Source organism: Bubalus bubalis, chromosome 5, assembly GCF_019923935.1.
Source record: "Bubalus bubalis isolate 160015118507 breed Murrah chromosome 5, NDDB_SH_1, whole genome shotgun sequence".
Classification (NCBI taxonomy): Eukaryota; Metazoa; Chordata; class Mammalia; order Artiodactyla; family Bovidae; genus Bubalus; species Bubalus bubalis.
In genome coordinates this window covers 125271045-125288892 of record NC_059161.1, presented here as the reverse complement: position 1 = coordinate 125288892, position 17848 = coordinate 125271045, and the positions used below count along the sequence as shown (strand labels likewise).

Sequence of the window (17848 nt, the reverse complement as noted above, 5' to 3'; positions counted from 1 at the left end):
GGCTTGAATGCGCAAGCGCAGGGAGGTGGTAGAGCGATAAGAAGCGGGGACCTACGGGCTTGCGCAGAGTCCGGGTCTAAGAGAAGGGACGGGTCGAAAGGCAAAACCCCTTGGGCGCATGCGCACACCTGAAAGTTGCCAGCCTAGCGGAGACTACTGGGCGGAACCCAAGGGATAGTTGAGTTGCCATCGAGTAACGGCGGAGTTAATTGGCGCAAAACTCTCCCAGTGAGTTACAAGAGGCGGGGAAAAGGATGGAGGCGTGGACCTGCCTGAACTAAAGCTACAGTTCGGCGCTACGGGGGCACACCCCCCCTCTAGGTCCAACCTATTCAGTGCGAGACCTCAGACGTCATGAGTGGCTTCTACTTCCGGGTCAGAGCTCATACTTAAGATTGTAGAGAGCGATCCTTCAAAAAGGCAGAAATAGTCGAAGTAGGATAGCGTCGTTTTTCTTAAAGTGACAGGCTCAAGGCAATCAAGGGGTCAATCCTGCGGTTGCGAGCGCGGTTTCGGTATTCTGAATTCAGTCACTGCGCACATTTCAGGACCACAGTCTCAGGTTTCCTCCCCTTCACGGGGAAGAGGCATGACTAAGTGGTTTCCCAGGTGAGGGAAAGGAGGACCTGACAACTCGTTCCAAGAGCTCGAGGTGCAGCCAGTTCCGTCCTCCTCGTCTTAACCCGCCCCCCCACCGCCGCCCATCCCACTAGGTCTGCAAAGCTGAGCTTCTGGCCCCATTTTCAGATGCAAAGCGAATGAGGCACAGAGAGGATGGATCACACAGCCCTGCAGCATCGGGGCCAAGACGAAACTCGGGTTTGTCCCCTTCCCAAGCCAGGTTCTTTGCCCGAGTTTTCCTGATGCGGATGTAGAGGGGAGAGATGGCCCGTTGTTAGCAGAAACCAACTCGACCCTGAACCTGCTGTCATGGGAGGTGGGGGCTACCCTTCCCCTCCGTCGGCCTCTCATTGCCCGCCTACCCAGGAACTCCCCGGCCCAGTCGCCCCGCAGCCTCTGGGAGGGGAGCGGTGCTACCCGCCCGCGTCATCTGATGCTGTTTCCTGCGGGAGGGAGAACAGCGGAAAAAAGTGAAACTCCACCCTCCACCTCTGCCTCCCGCCCCCGGGGCCAAAGTACAAAGGGAGGAGGAAGAAGGGAACGGGGTTGGAGCCCTCGGGTCGAGAGAGCCCAGCCAGGAAGAGACAGCTAGCCGCAGCAAGAGACACTCCAGCCACCCCCTTCGCAAGGAGACCCAACCAGAGTCCAGGCGCTGCCCCTTGCTGGCCCAGCTTACACTTCGCGGGGTGCTGGAGCCAGGCTCCCAGGACTGCTCCAGACTGAGGGACGCCAGGGCCCCTCTTTGCTGGCCATGGTGAGACGCCGGAGGCCCCGGGGGCTCACCCCCCAAGCCTGACCACACTGCCCTGGGTGGCCTTCCTCCGGAAGCCCGAGATGCAGGGGGCCGGGAGGCGACACTCCTGGATCCCCAGAGAGGCGTGGGTCTGGGGCTGAGGGCCAGGGCCCGGATGCCCAGGTTCCGGGACTAGGGCCTCGACGGTCAGCAGGGGTGGGGACCAGGGGCACCCAGGGAAGGTCCCCCACACCCACCAACGCCAGCTCCCAGCCATGGAGCCCTTGAAGAACCTCTTCCTCAAGAGCCCACTGGGGTCATGGAACAGCAGTGGCAGTGGGGGCGGTGGGGGCGGCGGCGGAGGCTGGCCAGAGGGGTCCCCGAAGGCGGCAGCTTATGCTAACCCTGTGTGGACAGCCCTGTTTGACTACGAGCCCAGCGGGCAGGATGAGCTGGCCCTGCGGAAGGGCGACCGTGTGGAGGTGCTATCCCGGGATGCAGCTATCTCAGGCGATGAGGGCTGGTGGGCGGGCCAGGTGGGTGGCCAGGTGGGCATCTTTCCGTCCAACTATGTGTCTCGGGGCGGCGGTCCGCCCCCCTGCGAGATGGCCAGCTTCCAGGAGCTGCGGCTGGAGGAGGTGATTGGCATCGGTGGCTTTGGCAAGGTCTACCGGGGCAGCTGGAGAGGCGAGCTGGTGGCTGTGAAAGCTGCTCGCCAGGACCCCGATGAAGACATCAGCGTGACGGCTGAGAGCGTGCGACAGGAGGCCCGTCTTTTCGCCATGCTGGCGCACCCCAACATCATTGCCCTAAAGGCCGTGTGCCTGGAGGAGCCCAACCTGTGCCTGGTGATGGAGTACGCTGCCGGTGGGCCCCTCAGCCGTGCCCTGGCTGGCCGGCGTGTGCCCCCCCATGTGCTCGTCAACTGGGCCGTGCAAATTGCCCGTGGGATGCACTACCTGCACTGCGAGGCCCTGGTGCCTGTCATCCACCGAGACCTCAAGTCCAACAACAGTGAGTTTTGGGGAGCGTGGTTGGAGGGTGGCATGGCCTGAGCGCACATCTACTGCCAGCTCGCAGCTGAGCCTACCTGGGGATCTACTAGAGACAGGAGCTACTGTTCTAGGAGCATCTCAGATGACCAGGGGTGCCCCTGGGCTCACAATAGCCCCAAAGCAAGAGTCCCAGGCACCCAAGAGTCCTTTACGCCCCAGCCCCAGGAAGAGGCCTTTACCCCAGCTCACAGGTGCCAAGTTAAAAAATTGGAATCTCTCAGAACTGTAAGCAACCTGCCTACCATGGCCACTATGTCAAGGAAGGGCATGCTGGATCCTTGCACCCCTCATCTTCAGGGAGCGCCCACTTGTCCTGCAGGTGCCTCCTGTCTCCTCCGCTTGTGGTGGGCAGCTCCTCCAGAATAGACATCTCAAAGGGAAAAGCCCCTCCCCTCCTCCCCACCCCGCGGTGGTCAAAGCTGGGGTCAGTGATGGAATTCTAACCCCACTCCTTTCCCTGGCTGCACTCTCTCTAGCTGGTTATTTCAACTCAGAGTATCGATTTCACTCTGTAAAAAGGGAGTGATTGGGAGGATGAAAGGGCTTAATCGTTGGGCACCCAATGCCCGGCATGCGGTGGGTTGTCAGCCATGGGTGTGGACATTTGAAGGCTGGATTGCCAGGAGGGCTTTGCCTGGAATCAGCACTTGGAGTGGGCGTGGCAGGGCTAAGAAGACTTGAGGCACTCTATCTCCAGCCATTTCGGGTCTACGCACGGCCTAGCATGGGCCCGAGACAAGCAAGTGACAGATTCACAGGGCTTCCTGAAGCAGGCAAGCTTCACACCTGGCCCAGAGCAGGGCATGTTCAGAGAGACACCCAGTTGGATGTCCTGGCAGGGCCTGATGAGAGCAAAGTCGAGGAGGCAGCACCCAGCACGGTAGTAGGGATGTGGGTGGGCCTGCTGGGGCCCAAGGTGCAGACCGAAGAGCAAGAGGAAGGGCCGGCAGGACCACTGGAGAGCCACGGGTGGCCTGTGGAGGGGTGAGCATGGATACTTTGAGCCTCCCGGCCTGGGCTGACCATGGATCAGAGGCTTGTGGGGAGCAGAACACCAGGGCCCAGTGATACCCAAGTCCTTTCCTGGGCCGGAGGGGCCTCAGGAGGTCTGCCAGCCACCCCACCCACTCCTCTCATCCACAATACGGTGCAGGTCCCAGCGCTCAGCTGCGCTGCTGAGCCCCAGCCATCTAGGGACCCTCACTCCCTGCCCCAGCCTGAGGGGGATTCCCCGAAGGCCTGGGGGGAGGGGACTCCCGTCTACTGTTTTTCCTCCAGTTTTCTTTCCAGAAAAAATGGAACAATAGCCCAGGCCCCTGCTCCCCACCCTCCCCACCGCTTCCTGCGTTTCCTGCTGCCCCTGAGCCGGCTTCCTGCCCCTGCTCCAGCCTCTGCTCTCTCCCCAGCCCAGCTGCCTGCAGGGGAGGAAAGAGTTGGGGGTGGGGGGGTTTGTGGGAGAGGAAGGAGCCAGGGATGGCACCCCCACTACCCCCAGTTCCCTGCTTTCACCCTGAGTCTGGGTGGTGGTGAAGGGCAGGCAGGGTGCCCTTAGCCTCCCTGAGCCTGGGCTCCCACCTCACAGACCCCAGTTCTAGGCCCGGGGTGCTGTCTGTGGCATTGTGGTGGGGGGGAGTCCCTGGGCTGGGGGGGCTCAGGCAGGAAACAATGGCGTGATTTTCCTGGACAATGGGGGCCTTGTGAGGAAGCCTGGAGGGGAGAGGAGGGGGAATTCTCCAGGCCCACGAGTCACAGGACTGACCAGCCAGTCCGGCCTGGGCCTGACCTCCCCCAGTTCTCCCCCAAAGGACTCCCCCCTCCATTGGAGACCTGGGCCAGGCCTCCCAGAAAGGAGAAGTAGGGACCATGGGAGGGAAGCGGAAGAGGTGTGAGCTGCTGAGGCCACTCCCGGGCTCCCCAGAGGCAGTCTAGGGAGGGGGCTGGGGGCCAGGTCCCTTTTCAGGGCCAGGGAGCCCTAACCTAAGGGGGTGCTGGGAGGGGGATCTCTAGCCCCTTCTCTGAGTGACCCCTGATCACCCCATCCCCAAGGTCTATATCAGACACCAGAAGAGCAGCTTGGGTTGGAACAAATTCAAGGCCATTGGAGAAAAGCAGGGCTCATGGAGGGGAGGCTAAGGCTTCACAGGTGTGAGGTCAAGCTGGGGACGGGGTTGGCAGAAAAGTCACCAGTACAAAGGAGTCCTGAGACTCTGAGTGGGTTGCCACCCCTGTCTGGGCTTCAGATGATCTGATTGAAAAAAGGAGGCTGGCCTCCCAGCTTGAGATACTGGTGCAGAAAGTGCTTTACCAGCCCGTGAGGTACCACAGGTGGCTAGAGACCTGACCAAGAAGTAGCAGGGGTTGGTCTTCAAGAGGATGGGTTGGTCCTGGCACCAGAGGAAGTGGGAGTCCCTCCCCAACCCCAGCACATGGACCCCTTTTCCTGGTCCCTCTCCAGCCACCCGCCCCAGCCTGCTGCGATTCTTCTTTGAAACGGATATTCACAGAGCTTACTAAATGGTCTGGTTCTGAGACTCTAGCAGCCAGGCCAGAGGCTGTTGTGAAGCTGCAAATAAGATGTGGTAGCGGATGGAGAGGAGAGTCAACTTGAGATTCACGGCAGCATCTTTGGAACAACTGTCAGATCCTTGTGTGAAAGCTTTAAAAAGGGTGATCTTGTTTAATACTCATGATAACCCTCTGACTTTTGTTGTCATCCTCAGCTTTAACTGTTCAGGAGTCAGCCCCAGTTTAGATCAGAGGAGAGGATAGGTTGCAGGACCATTCTCTGAATTTGGAGACAAGGCAGGAAGATTTGCCAGGCACAGTGGGAGAATGTAGGTGGTTGTTGAGGGCATGGAGACCAGGTAGGGTGACAGCTGGGCAGCTGGACCCACTTCTGAATGAGGGCTCCACATACGGGAGATGCCAGTGAGGAGGGAGCAGCTGGCACCTGGGAGAGGCCAGGACAGCCTGGAGGCAGTAGGCCGACATCAAGGGGAGGCCAGTCTCCGAGAAACACCGGCATTGAAAAGGCTAAGGGTGGGGAGGCCTGAAGGAAACAGCACAAGCAGCCAGAGGCCCTGGGAGCCAAGGACAGCAGGGAGGGGCTGAGTAGCAGTGCCAGATGCCCCCATGAGGCCCAGGGAGCTTGGCCAGCAGCAGGATCAGGAGTTGTGGCTTTAGGCCTAAACAAGTGAATACCCTGGTTGTGCCACCTCCTCTGAGAAGTCTTCCCTGACTCACCTGTACAAGGTGCCTGTCTCCTCTAACCCAACCCCAGAACCCTGCGCTGTCCCCTCCGTGGCACTGTCACCCTGGGCAGGATTGCTGAGAGGTGTGCCCTGAAATGGCAACCGACTCCAGTATTCTTGCGTGGAGAATCCCAGGGACGTAGGAGCCTGGTGGGCTGCCGTCTATGGGGTCGCACAGAGTCGGACACGACTGAAGCGACTTAGCAGCAGCAGCAGTGCCCTGAAAGGATATGTGTTCAGAAATGTCGTTGGCTTGGATGTCCCTTTTGTACAAAACAGTTGACTATGACCAGAAAAGTAGAGAGTCTGCTTCAGACCCTCGAATATTCTCTAACTTTGCCTTCCATTTTTTCTTTTAAAACCTCTCTCCTTTGAGCTATGCTTGTCCTGGTGAGACATTTGCAAGTTGTTGGCTTTCCTGTGTATACAGGGTATGGTGGTCCCATGAGGGACAAAGCCAGGAACCCTTGCCGTGTCCATCCACTCCTACATTTGTCCCAAACTCCTTTCTAGTCAACAACCACCCTTAGACCCCTTCGTCTCTCATCACATCTAGCCACATCAGTGGATATCTTTTGGAATCTTTCTCTCTTCTGGAAATGGCGGTGCTAGCCACAGTGGGACATGGGCACCAGGGGTCTATAGTGCCCGCTGGGCTTCCTTTCTCACCAGGCAGTTCCCTCCTGCTCCCCACCCCCAGGGAGGTTCTAAATCACACTCTTGCCTCGACAAAATGGCAACACACAGGTTTCTTTTGAAATCAAAGTCACGAATGCTGAGAGGCTGCCATATGGCCTATTTCTGTTCTGTGCAGGGTTAGGGGAAAGTTAGAACACTGGCTTTGGAACCACGCATACCAGGCTGTGGGTGATACCTGCTTTGTTTGCTTATGACCTTGGTTAAATCAAATTGTTGCTCAGTTTCCTCTTCTGCAAAATGAGGATAATGATGTCTTTGTTATTGCTGTTTAGTCACTAAGTTGTGTCTAACCCTCTGCAACCCCAAGGATTAGAGCCTCCAGGCTCCTCTGTCCATGGGATTGAACCCCCACCATCACCTAGCTGAAGCCAACTCCTCACTCTGGTCTCAGCTTAAATGGTACTTCCTCTGGAAAATCTTCCCAAATCTTGCAATTTACTTATTTACTTATTGGCTGAGCCAAGGGCATGTGGGATCGTAGTTCCCTGACCACGGATCAAACCTGTTTCCCCTGCAGTGGAAGTACAGAGTCCTAATTACTGAAGTGAAGTGAACTGTTAGTCGCTAAATCGTGCCTGACCCTCTGCAACGCCAAGGACTGGAGCCCACCAGGCTCCTCTGTCCATAGGATTTTCCAGGCAAGAATACTGGAGTGGGTTGCCATTTCCTTCTCCAGGGGATCTTCTCAACCCAGGGATTGAACCTGTGTCTCCTGCACTGGCAGGTGAATTCTTTACCACTGAGCCACCAGGGAATCCCATGATGTTTACCTTACAGATTTGTGTATGTGTGTGTGTGTGCTAACACTGAGTATAAATGCCTAACCTCTAGGAGCCCCTTGGTAAATATGTCCCAGCCTTGTGTTTATTGTCTCATTCTATCCCAACCCCAGATACGAGCTCTGGCAAGGTTGAGACCAAGTCACCTCACTGCCCCCATTACCTAGCCAGGGTGTCCGTCAGATGACAGTTTGCTCCCAGCTCCTCCCCTGTCCCCACCCCCTGAGCCTGGAACCACAGTCCAGCCTCTCTTCCCCAGTTCTGCTGCTGCAGCCCATTGAAGGTGACGACATGGAGCACAAGACCCTGAAGATCACGGACTTCGGTCTGGCCCGTGAGTGGCACAAAACCACGCAAATGAGTGCTGCGGGCACCTATGCCTGGATGGCTCCTGAGGTTATCAAGGCTTCCACCTTCTCCAAAGGCAGCGATGTCTGGAGGTGCGGCTGGGTGGAGTCTAGACAGATATGGGGTCGTGGGGGTGGGAGAGGTGGCAGCCAAAATCTAGGGCTGGATGGATAAGCAGAGGCCAAGGGAAGGACACAGACCACTTAGCTCTTGGTTGCTTTGGGGTGAAATGGCAATGAATGAGTCGAGGCGGGAACCCAGACCCTTTGTCTCACCCACAGCTTTGGGGTCCTGCTGTGGGAACTGCTGACCGGGGAGGTACCCTATCGTGGCATCGACTGCCTTGCTGTAGCCTATGGTGTGGCCGTGAACAAGCTCACACTGCCCATTCCATCCACCTGCCCGGAGCCCTTCGCACAGCTTATGGCTGGTAAGGGGATGGGGCAGGAGGGTGAAGGGTAGAGCTCCTTGGCCCAATAGGACATCCACTCACAGACCCCTTCCCCTGTCCCCCCCACCCCCGTCCCCACTCCGTTTCCCTAGACTGCTGGGCGCAGGACCCCCACCGCAGGCCCGACTTCGCCTCCATCCTTCAGCAGTTGGAGGCGCTGGAGGCACAGGTGCTACGGGAAATGCCGCGGGACTCCTTCCATTCCATGCAGGAAGGCTGGAAGCGCGAGATCCAAGGCCTCTTCGACGAGCTGCGGGCCAAAGAAAAGGTGGGAGGAGTCGCGGTCCCAGGGGTGGAAGGAGACACCGGGAAGGGACGTCTCACGGAGAGTGGGGATGAGCGCCTGGGACCGTACCCGCCTGACGCCACCACCTTCGCTGTCCTGGGCACAGGAACTACTGAGCCGCGAGGAGGAGCTGACCCGCGCGGCGCGTGAGCAGCGCTCACAGGCAGAGCAGCTGCGGCGGCGCGAGCACCTGCTGGCTCAGTGGGAGCTGGAGGTGTTTGAGCGTGAGTTGACGCTGTTACTGCAGCAAGTCGACCGCGAGCGGCCGCACGTTCGCCGCCGACGCGGAACCTTCAAGCGCAGCAAACTCCGCGCGCGCGACGGCGGGGAGCGTATCAGCATGCCCCTCGGTAAGGGGTGGGGCCCCAGCGCGCCGCCCGCCATTGGCTTCGCGGGCGGTGGGGCGGGGCCAGGCGGGTGGCTGACCGCGCTGGGATTGGTCTAGGGCGTCGGTGGGTGGGCCTGTGAGCGGAGGCTGCAAGGGGTGGGATCGGGAGTGTGTTTTTGTCTGTGGGCGGGTTCTGGCGGGAATATTTGCATGTCGGCCTGGGAGTGGCTGCGGCCGGGAAGGGGCGGGGCTCATGAATGTTCTGGGAAGGCCGAGGGCACGGGGTGGGCTCTCTCCGACTTCGCTGCGCTTGCCGGGGTTGGGGATTTCCTTAATCCAGGATCTCAGGAAGCCAGTGAGGCCGGCCCCAGTCACCTAGCCTCCGTGCTAGGCCGGGTTCCAGCACTGCCTGCGTGGCCTCGGCGCTGCCGAGGGGCCCTGCGGGTTAGGATCCTGTCTCTCCTTCACCACAAACGTGCACTCTGCTTCTCTCCCCCCAACCCTAGACTTCAAACACCGCATCACCGTGCAGGCCTCGCCTGGCTTGGACAGGAGGAGGAACGTCTTCGAGGTCGGGGCTGGGGACTCTCCCACCTTTCCCCGGTTCCGGGCCATCCAGTGTAAGCAGCTTCTCCTCTTGCCCACGTCCTTCTCCCCAGATCTCACCCTTTCGTCAAACCTTATCCTTGGAAGTGGATCCCTTGCGCTGCCTCCTCCTCTTCCTCCCTGCTCCCAGGTTCCCTCCCCATCCATCTAAACTGATATCTAAGTTCCCCAAGCAGCAGTCGTTTTACAACTTGTTTTTTTCTAGCAATTGTATGATGCTATGTGCCATTCACTTTCCTAAGTGCTTTGCTAATTATTAGGGTGTCCTCGGTGGCTCAGAGCATAAAAAGAATCTGCCCATAATGCAGGAGACCCAGGTTTGATCCCTGAATTGGGAAGATCCAAGAAGGGAATTGGAGAAGGTATTGGCAACCCACTCCAGTACTCTTGCCTGGAAAATCCCATGGATGGAGGAACCTGTTAGGCTGCAGTCCATGGGGTCGCTAGGAGTTGGACACGACTGAGCGACTTCACTTTCACTTTTCACTTTCATGCATTGGAGAAGGAAATGGCAACCCACTCCAGTGTTCTTGCCTGGAGAATCCCAGGGACGGGGGAGCCTGGTGGGCTGCCGTCTATGGGGTCACACCGAGTTGAACACGACTAAAGCGACTTAGCAGCAGCAGCAGCAAGAAGGGAATGGCAACCCACTCCAGTATTCTCCCTTGAAGAATCCCATGGACAGAGGAGCCTGATAGGCTACCATGGGGTCACAAAGAGTCAGACACGACTGAGTGACTAACAGTTGCTAATATTAATTCCTCACAGTGACCCTGTGAGGTAGATGTCTTTATTATTACCTAGGTTTTACTGATGAGAAAAGTGACAGAAGTAACTACTAATACTGCATAGCTGATAAGTGGCAGGGTCAGAATTCAGACCCAGTCTGCTGCAGTGTCTGTGCTAACTCCTAAGCAGCAAATGCCAGCTGAAGGACTAGAAGAGATGCCCCACTGCCAGTCTCAGGACCCACACTCACCTACCCCACCCCAGTTTGTGCAATTTCTCTGTAAGCCCAAAGCTTACCATGGGAATGGGATGGGGCCCAGCCTGACTATCCGCTCCCCATCCTCCAAGAAGTTGCCCCTGGAGCCCAGTTCTTACGATGGGAGGACAAGGATCAGGGTCCTTGGTCTTGACTCAGACTCCTTCGGTTCCCCCCCTCACCCTACCCACCACAGTGGAGCCTGCAGAGCCAGGGCAGGCATGGGGCCGACAGTCCCCAAGACGTCTAGAGGACTCAAGCAATGGAGAGCGCCGAGCATGCTGGGCCTGGGGTCCCAGCTCCCCCAAGCCTGGAGAAGCCCAGAACGGGAGGTGAGTGCCTGACTGCCACCTACCCAGCAGCTCCTGCCTCCCAGCAGTCCTGAGATTCACGAAGCACAACTCCGCTTCTCATTCCCTCACCAGGAGAAGGTCCCGCATGGATGAAGCCACGTGGTACCTGGATTCAGATGACTCATCCCCCCTAGGATCTCCTTCCACACCCCCAATGCTCAATGGTGAGTGGCCTTGTCTGCCCCCAGCCAACTGTTGCTGCACTCCTATGGGTACTATGGCAAGGCAGGCCATTGCTAGAACCCAGGTCTGACCTATAAGCCCACAACTGATGGAGATCCCACCTAGGCCTCAGGGGGCCCAGAGTGGGCCCATTGTGCAGGGCTGGCCTCCATCAGCTGCTGTGCCCTCAGCAAGCTCTAGGGAGCAAAGGAAGACAAGAAACAGTGGCCCCTGTTTGGGACCCAAAGGAAGTTGGGTGCAGAGAAGGGAAGGAAATTGTGCATGTGGGGGGGAGTTAGAAAAGCGGCTACTGCACTGTGCTTCTCAGAGTCCTTTCTGGGGAGCTTGGAGGTGGAAAAGAGGATAAGAAAGCTGAACGGGTGGGCATCCAGGGCCCCCTCACTGCATCTGGGGCAGTTCTGGGCTCTTCTGTTTTCCATAATGGCAACAGCACTTGCTGTGTATCAGGTATTTCATCCAAGCAACAACCCCATGAGGGATTATTATACCCATCTGAGGCTCTGAGACATAAAGTAATCTATCTAAGTCCCCCAGCTAAGGATCTGAACCCAGGAAAATGTTGACACTCATGCTCATAGTGAGCCTCCCCAGAAGCTTTCACTTAAAGAAGGGGTTTCTCACCTGCAAGCTACTTGGGAAGCTAGGGGATCAGCAGAAAGCAGGGATCCTGGGTCAGAGGGGCATGGCTCATCTAAGCACTGCCCAGCATTGGCAGGGACTAGAAAGTTGCAGCCTCTCTTGCCCAAGGGTCCCTTTACAGCCCCCAGCTGAACCTGCTTCTCAAAGTCAGAATATAGGACCCAGCTGTCATCAGACCAGAGTCCCATTCAGCAAACAAGTTAGACTCACTCCTCTCACCCCACCCAATGCATCACCTCCACCATTACCTAAGCTAGGATTCACAGTAATAACAACAGCAAACATTTATTGGGTCCCTCCTGTGTGCCATTTTATAGAGGAGAAAACTGAGGCACAGACAGGTAAAGTGATTTGAAGTAGGACGCACAGCAGAACAGGGATTTGAGCCCAGGGCTTCCCTGGTGGCTCAGCTGGTAAAGAATCCACCTGCAGTGCGGGAGACCTGGGTTCGATCCCTGGGTTGGGGAAGTCCCCTGGAGACGGGAAAGGCTACCCACTCCAGTATTCTGGCCTGGAGAATTGTATAGTCCATGGAGTCGCAGAACTTTCACTGACTCCAGAGGCAGGGCCCTGGACCCCCATCTGCCATGCCATTTCTTGCTCCAGCAGTTGCATTGCCCCAAGCAGGCTGTGCTACAGGGACTGAACTGAGAATTGGAAGGCCAAGGGGGCTGCTTGGAGTCACCTGCTCTAGAATGCCCCAGGCCAGAAAGTTCAATGAAGAACATGAGGTCCTGTCAAGCTGGATGTGCAGGCCGAAGCAGCCCCTGACCATGGTCTACAGATCCCTTCAGATCCCTTTGGCCTTATCTTCCCTGGGCTCCCAGGAGCAGGGACCTCATCTTTCTCCAGCTTGCCCCCTTACCTGAAAGGGTATCCCTTGTCCCAGCCCAGCTGCTGGCTGAGCATCTGTTTGCACCTGTGCAAGCCCTCAGCCAGCTGTCTTGCCCCACCCACAAGTGAGTGATCTTGACCTCCCAACCACCTACAGAGTCAAAAACCTAGCTAAGAATCAAAGATGTCCCTGAGAGATTGTCCCAGGTGTTAGCCACACCACTGGGGAGTCCCATCTCCCACCCCTTGTCCCTGCCTGGGTGTGCTGGCCCCTGGGGAACTGGTTGTAACGGATTGGTGGGCACGGTCTGCCAGCAACTGCCCCATGAAGCTTTTGCCCTGGAGCCACCAACTACCACATGGCCATGTCCTTTCCATGAGGCCCTGTAGAAGTGATTTCACCTTCATCTCTGAGTCAAGAATGGTTTTTCTGCTTTATCCGTAACAACAGGGTTGCCACCTCTTACTGCCAGGGAGTTCAGAGGTAAATTAAAATTATTGCCAAGTTACCTGGAGCAAGTTTCTGACTTCTGTGAATCTCAGTTTCTCAGGATATCAACCTCAGTAACTTCTTTCCATTCTTAGTTGGTGTGCTGATCTCCAGCGTCACTTTGTTCCATTTTTCTTGCTTGTTTTAAACATGTTTTTCCCCTGTTCTGTTTTAAACTCACTGTAAATGATCAGTTTCCTCACCTGTAAAGTGGGGAACAGCAATCACCTTATGTGGTTGTCACAGGGATTCTAAGAATGGATTCTTCCATCAAACATGTACTGACACATAATGAGCCAGGCATCATCATGCTAGAGATCAGCAGTGCCTTGACCTCTGGGCGGGCCTAGTCTGGTGGAGGAGGCAGGCTCAGAAATAAACAAGTACAGTAGAGAGTAGCATGTGGCTGGCTGAAGGACTGTACAAGGCATAGCATGAGCAAGAACTACATAGGTTAATGGGGGATTCTGAAAAAGCTTCTATTTTGTTTTTTAAACTTTTTTTTTGGTTGCACTGGTCATCATCGTGGCACACGGGCTTCTCTCATTGTGTGCAGGCTTAGTCGACCCACAGCATGTGGGACCTTAGTTCCTCCGCCGGGATCAAACCCCCATCCCCTACATTGGAAGGCAAATTCTTAACCACTGGACCACCAGGGAAGTCCCTGGCAAAGCTTCTACAAGAGGAAAAGTTCTTGTTTTCCTCTGCATTCTATTGCTTCACTTCTGACACCATATGTGTGGAGCTTTTCCCACACCGGCCAATTCTGGGCCACCAGCTGGAAGTCCTACAATCCAATCCAGTTCTGACACCGTCTACCTGGAATTAGCGTCAGACCCCACAGGTTAAGGGTTCAGGATCACAAGACTGTTCCTCTATACTGCAGACACCAGTTGTAAGTCCAGGTTGTCACCTGTGCTCCTCTCCAACCAGCTCTACATCTGAGGTTCCCACGACCCCCCTCCTCAGATTTGATAATTTCCTTGAAGAGGTCATAGAACTCAGGAAAACCATCTACTTCCTAGACTACCAGATTATTATAAAGGATACAGGTCAAGGACATACAGATGGAAGACATGTGGAGGGCAGGGTATGTGGGAGGGGCACACAGCTTCCATGCCCCCTCTAGGCACACACCTCTGCTGGTTCACCAACCCAGAAGTTCTCCAAACCCTTTGGGTTTTTATGGAGGCTTCATTACGTGGATGTGATTGATTAATCATTGGCCATTGGTGACAGGAGTCAATCTCCAGCCCCTCTCTTACCCTGATGCAAGCAGAAGTTGAAAGTTCCAACCCTCTAATCACACAGTTCGTTCCCCTGGCAGACCCCATCCTCCAACAATGACCGCATCAGGGACTTCCCTTGTGGTCCAGTGGTTAAGACTCCATGCTCCTAATGCAGGGGTTATAAGTTTGATCCCTGATCAGGTAACCAAGATCCCTCATGCTGCACAAGGCTGCCAAAATAAAAAGACATCAATATGAACCCAGATATGGAAATTCCAAGGGTTTGGGGAGTTCTGTACCAGGAATGAGATGAAAGCCAAATATGTACTTTTTTATAAACCACTGTCACAGCTTCATAGAAGCTGTGATCTCTCAGCTGGGTCTTAAATGTTAAGTAAGGGACTACTGAGCGCGAGGTGGGAAAGGTGTGCTGAGTGAAGGGAACAGTGTGTGTGTGCAACCGTGGGGCTCACCAGACCTAAGGAAGAGGAATCCTGGTTGGAATTCACTGAAGGAGTTGAGAGCCAGGGACTCACAGGCCTGAAACAGCAGGCTGGGGCCAGTTCAGGAAGGATCTGGAAGTTGGGGGTGGGGGGGAGGTTTAAGCAGAGACTTGTCTTTAGCAGGTTTGCATTTTAGAAGGCAGTGGCCACTGCAGGGGTGGGGTTGGGTAGGAGATAAGAGAGAGATGGGGTGGAGGTGGGGGGTGGAATTCCCTGGCTTTCTGGTGGTTAGGACTTCATGTTCTCACTGTTGAGGGCGTGAGTTAAATCCCTGGTGGGGGAACTAAGATCGCACAGGCCTTGGGGCCGAGCCAAAAAAGAAAGAGATGAGGTAAGAAGGGTTGTGGCTGAGGACCGACCCCAAGCAAAGTCCTGGTTCACTGCAGAAGCTCACGTTTTTCCCAGCTTTGCATTCCTTCCTCTGGACCCCCACCCACTGCTCCACGCCAGGCAGGCCCAAGGAAGACAGAGAGACCCTGAAAGCCCAAGCAAGGAGCTTAGGCTTTTTTCTAGCAGCCGTAGAGAGCCATGGCAGGTTCTAGAGCTGAGGAGGACTTGCCAAAATTGGGGTTTGTGGGGGGCCATCACAGGCTGCCCTACCTCCTCAATGACTGGTTCTCCAGACCCACCCATTTGGTCTAGAATGGAGTCAGATTAACCCTAGGCCCACAGGTTAGGACATATGTCCTTTAATCCAGGGCAGGGTAGCCTTAGCTAAGCCTGGGAACCCCTGGGGCATGAGGCTCAGACAATGTAATGCCCCTAAATCACTCAGCTCAGGCCTGACAAAAACAACTGACCTCTCCGAGCCTTGATTTCCTCATTTCTGGAATAGAGACAGTGTTGTATCCCTTTAGAGCTGTTGTGTACATTGGAATTGGCCTGTGTGCCTTATACAGGTTACCACTGGAGGCCAGAGCAGGCAAGTAGAAGGACCAGGGCTGCCCAACCAGGGAGGAGATGGGCACCGCACAGGTCCCAGCTGTGACTCTGGCCCCTGTGGATATCTTCTGCTGCCCATTGAGGGCACTGAGGCCAGCCCTGCTCTGGCTTGAGCTTGCTTCTTGGTGGACCCCCGGCCTTCCCTCCAGCCAGCCCTCCTTTCATGGGCCCCAGGGCACCTGGCTTAGCTCCTGCTGCTTTCAAAGGTTGCACTGCCCTCCTCCACCCCCAACACTTCTGAAAAGCCAGAATGGGGATGCCAAGGGAGGACTTGGACTGGGGGAGTCAGGGGAGCAGAAGTCAGCCCTTGCTCCAGGGCCGCCGGAAGTCGGCCTAACCTGTGTACCCGCCGCCAGGTAACCTCCCGAGGCCGAGCCCGGAGCCCGAGGAGCCCCGGCGGCCGGGCCCGACCGAACGCGGCAGTGGCTCCGGGACGCCCAAGCTGATCCAACGCGCGCTGTTGCGCGGCACCGCCCTGCTCGCCTCGCTGGGCCTCGGCCGGGACCTGCAACCCCCGGGGGGCTCGGGCCGAGAGCGCGTGGAGCAGCCCTCGCCAACACGGCCCCGCTCGTCGCTGCCCACCCCGTCCCCAACCGAGCCGCCCCCCTCCCCGCTCATCCGCTTCTCCTCCGAGACGCCCGAAACCCCAGCCTCCCCACTGAGCCCCGACGCCTCTGGCCCGCCCGCCCCCGCGCCGCCCCTGCTGCTGGAGCTGGGTGTCCCCGCTGCGGGGCAGCCCTCAGCCAAGAGCCGCCGGCGGGAAGAGGAGAGACGCGGTAAGCGGCCTACTGCCTGGTGACGGGGGAGGAGGGGCTGGTGGGGACCCGCAGGGCAGTGAGCAGGGCTGCAGCTGTCTGCTGGACCTCCAGCTGCGCCCTCCGGGTGTGGGGAGCTGAGTTCTATGTTCAGCCATCGGGGCGGGCCAGGCCGGTTGTGAAATAATAGAAGTAATAAGGACCTCCCTAGTAAACTCCCTGGTGGCTCAGACGGTAACGCGTCTGCCCGCAATGCGGGAGACCCAGATGCGGGAGACCCAGGTTCGATTCCCGAGTCGGGAAGATCCTCTGGAGAAGCTTCTGACAATCCACTCCAGCACCCTTGCCTAGAAAATCCCTTGGACGGAGGAGCCTGATAGGCTACAGTCCATGGGGTCGCAAAGAGTCGGACTTGACTGAGCGATGTCACTTCTTAGCAAACTCCTACTGGCTGTTTACCTGGGCCAGGTACTATTTCTAGTCTTTTAGAAAGGTCGCTTCATTCAATTCTGATAACAGTGCTATGAACTAGGCACTCCGGTTAGACCCATTTTTTGGTTGACATGTAAGGCACAGAGAGATGAAGGGACTCAAACTAATCAGCTGCTGAGCTGGGTTGATCAAGACCTGCTCCCGAGGCTTCCTCACTCTTAACTGCTAAATCGCAGCACCATAGAGCAGGAAGGGTTATGGAAGTCTTGAATCCCAGAGCTCACTGCCATGAGCAAACTGAGGCCCAGAGCAGGGCAGTTCCCCCTGGGAACACCCAGGAGCTGGTGACTGCCTGACCTGGGCCCCCTCCCCTTCGTCGAATAGCCAGTGCCGTCTCACCACCGCCGGGGATATCACGCTCTGCTCCTGGCACCCCAGGGACCCCGCGCTCACCGCCTCTGGGCCTCATCAGTCGACCTCGGCCCTCACCCCTCCGCAGCCGCATCGACCCGTGGAGCTTTGTGTCCGCTGGGCCACGGCCTTCACCCCTGCCCTCGCCACAGCCTGCGCCCCGACGGGCACCCTGGACCTTGTTCCCAGACTCAGACCCTTTCTGGGACTCTCCGCCTGCCAACCCCTTCCGAGGGGCCCCTCAGGACTGCAGGGTGCAGACCAAAGACGTGGGTGCCCAGGCCCCGTGGGCACCAGAGGCAGGGCCCTGAGCAGGCCGGCTGCTCGCCCACCGCCCTGGAGGAGCCTCAGCATACACTGGAATAGGAGCCAGGCCAGTCTCTCCAGCTGCCTTGGTCTCGCCCAGGGACGCCGCCCCCTCTGGGGGTCAGGAACACTACACTGCACAGGAAGCCTTCACACTGGATGGGGGGCCTGCACCCCACACACACACCTGCAACGGGTGGGTCCCCCGACTTACCCGCCCCACTGGGGCCCGACACTGTACCCAGCTGGTTGGGAGGACCAGGGCCTGTCTCAGGGAATTGCCCCCCAGGGGCGGTGCAGGGAAGCGGGGAGGTGCAGGGGAGAGGGGCCAGCCTTAGCTGTCACCAGCACTTTTGACCAAATCCTACTACTGTGTCCCCTGCCCCTGGGCTTAGTGCCTGGGCCCCCCTGCCCTGGGGGTCATCTGGGGCCAGGGCTCTCCGGGTGCCTTCCTGCTGCCCTGGCCAGGGCTGGGGCCATGGCCTCAGGATCCAATGAAGCCAAATAAACTCCCCAAGCTGTCTCCCCAAGCACAGCCTGTCAGTGTTCTTGGAGATAACTGGGGGATCCAGACCATCCCATGACCCTGGTGACCTCAGGCCCCCAGCAGAATGGCAGGTGGCCTGGGC

The 17848-nt window shown here is 57.3% G+C and overlaps 1 protein-coding gene across 1 annotated transcript; it reads left to right on the top strand.

Moving 5' to 3' along the window:
* The first annotated feature begins 29 nt into the window (after positions 1-29).
* MAP3K11 (mitogen-activated protein kinase kinase kinase 11) lies at positions 30-17749 on the top strand. Its single transcript, XM_006056464.4, has 10 exons — positions 30-2368; positions 7398-7578; positions 7768-7916; positions 8030-8205; positions 8330-8573; positions 9058-9171; positions 10339-10474; positions 10568-10659; positions 15672-16091; positions 16887-17749. Exons 1-10 carry the CDS (start codon positions 1630-1632, stop codon positions 17222-17224), a joined length of 2589 nt encoding a protein of 862 aa, XP_006056526.3. The 5' UTR covers positions 30-1629; the 3' UTR covers positions 17225-17749.
* Positions 17750-17848: the final 99 nt, after the last annotated feature.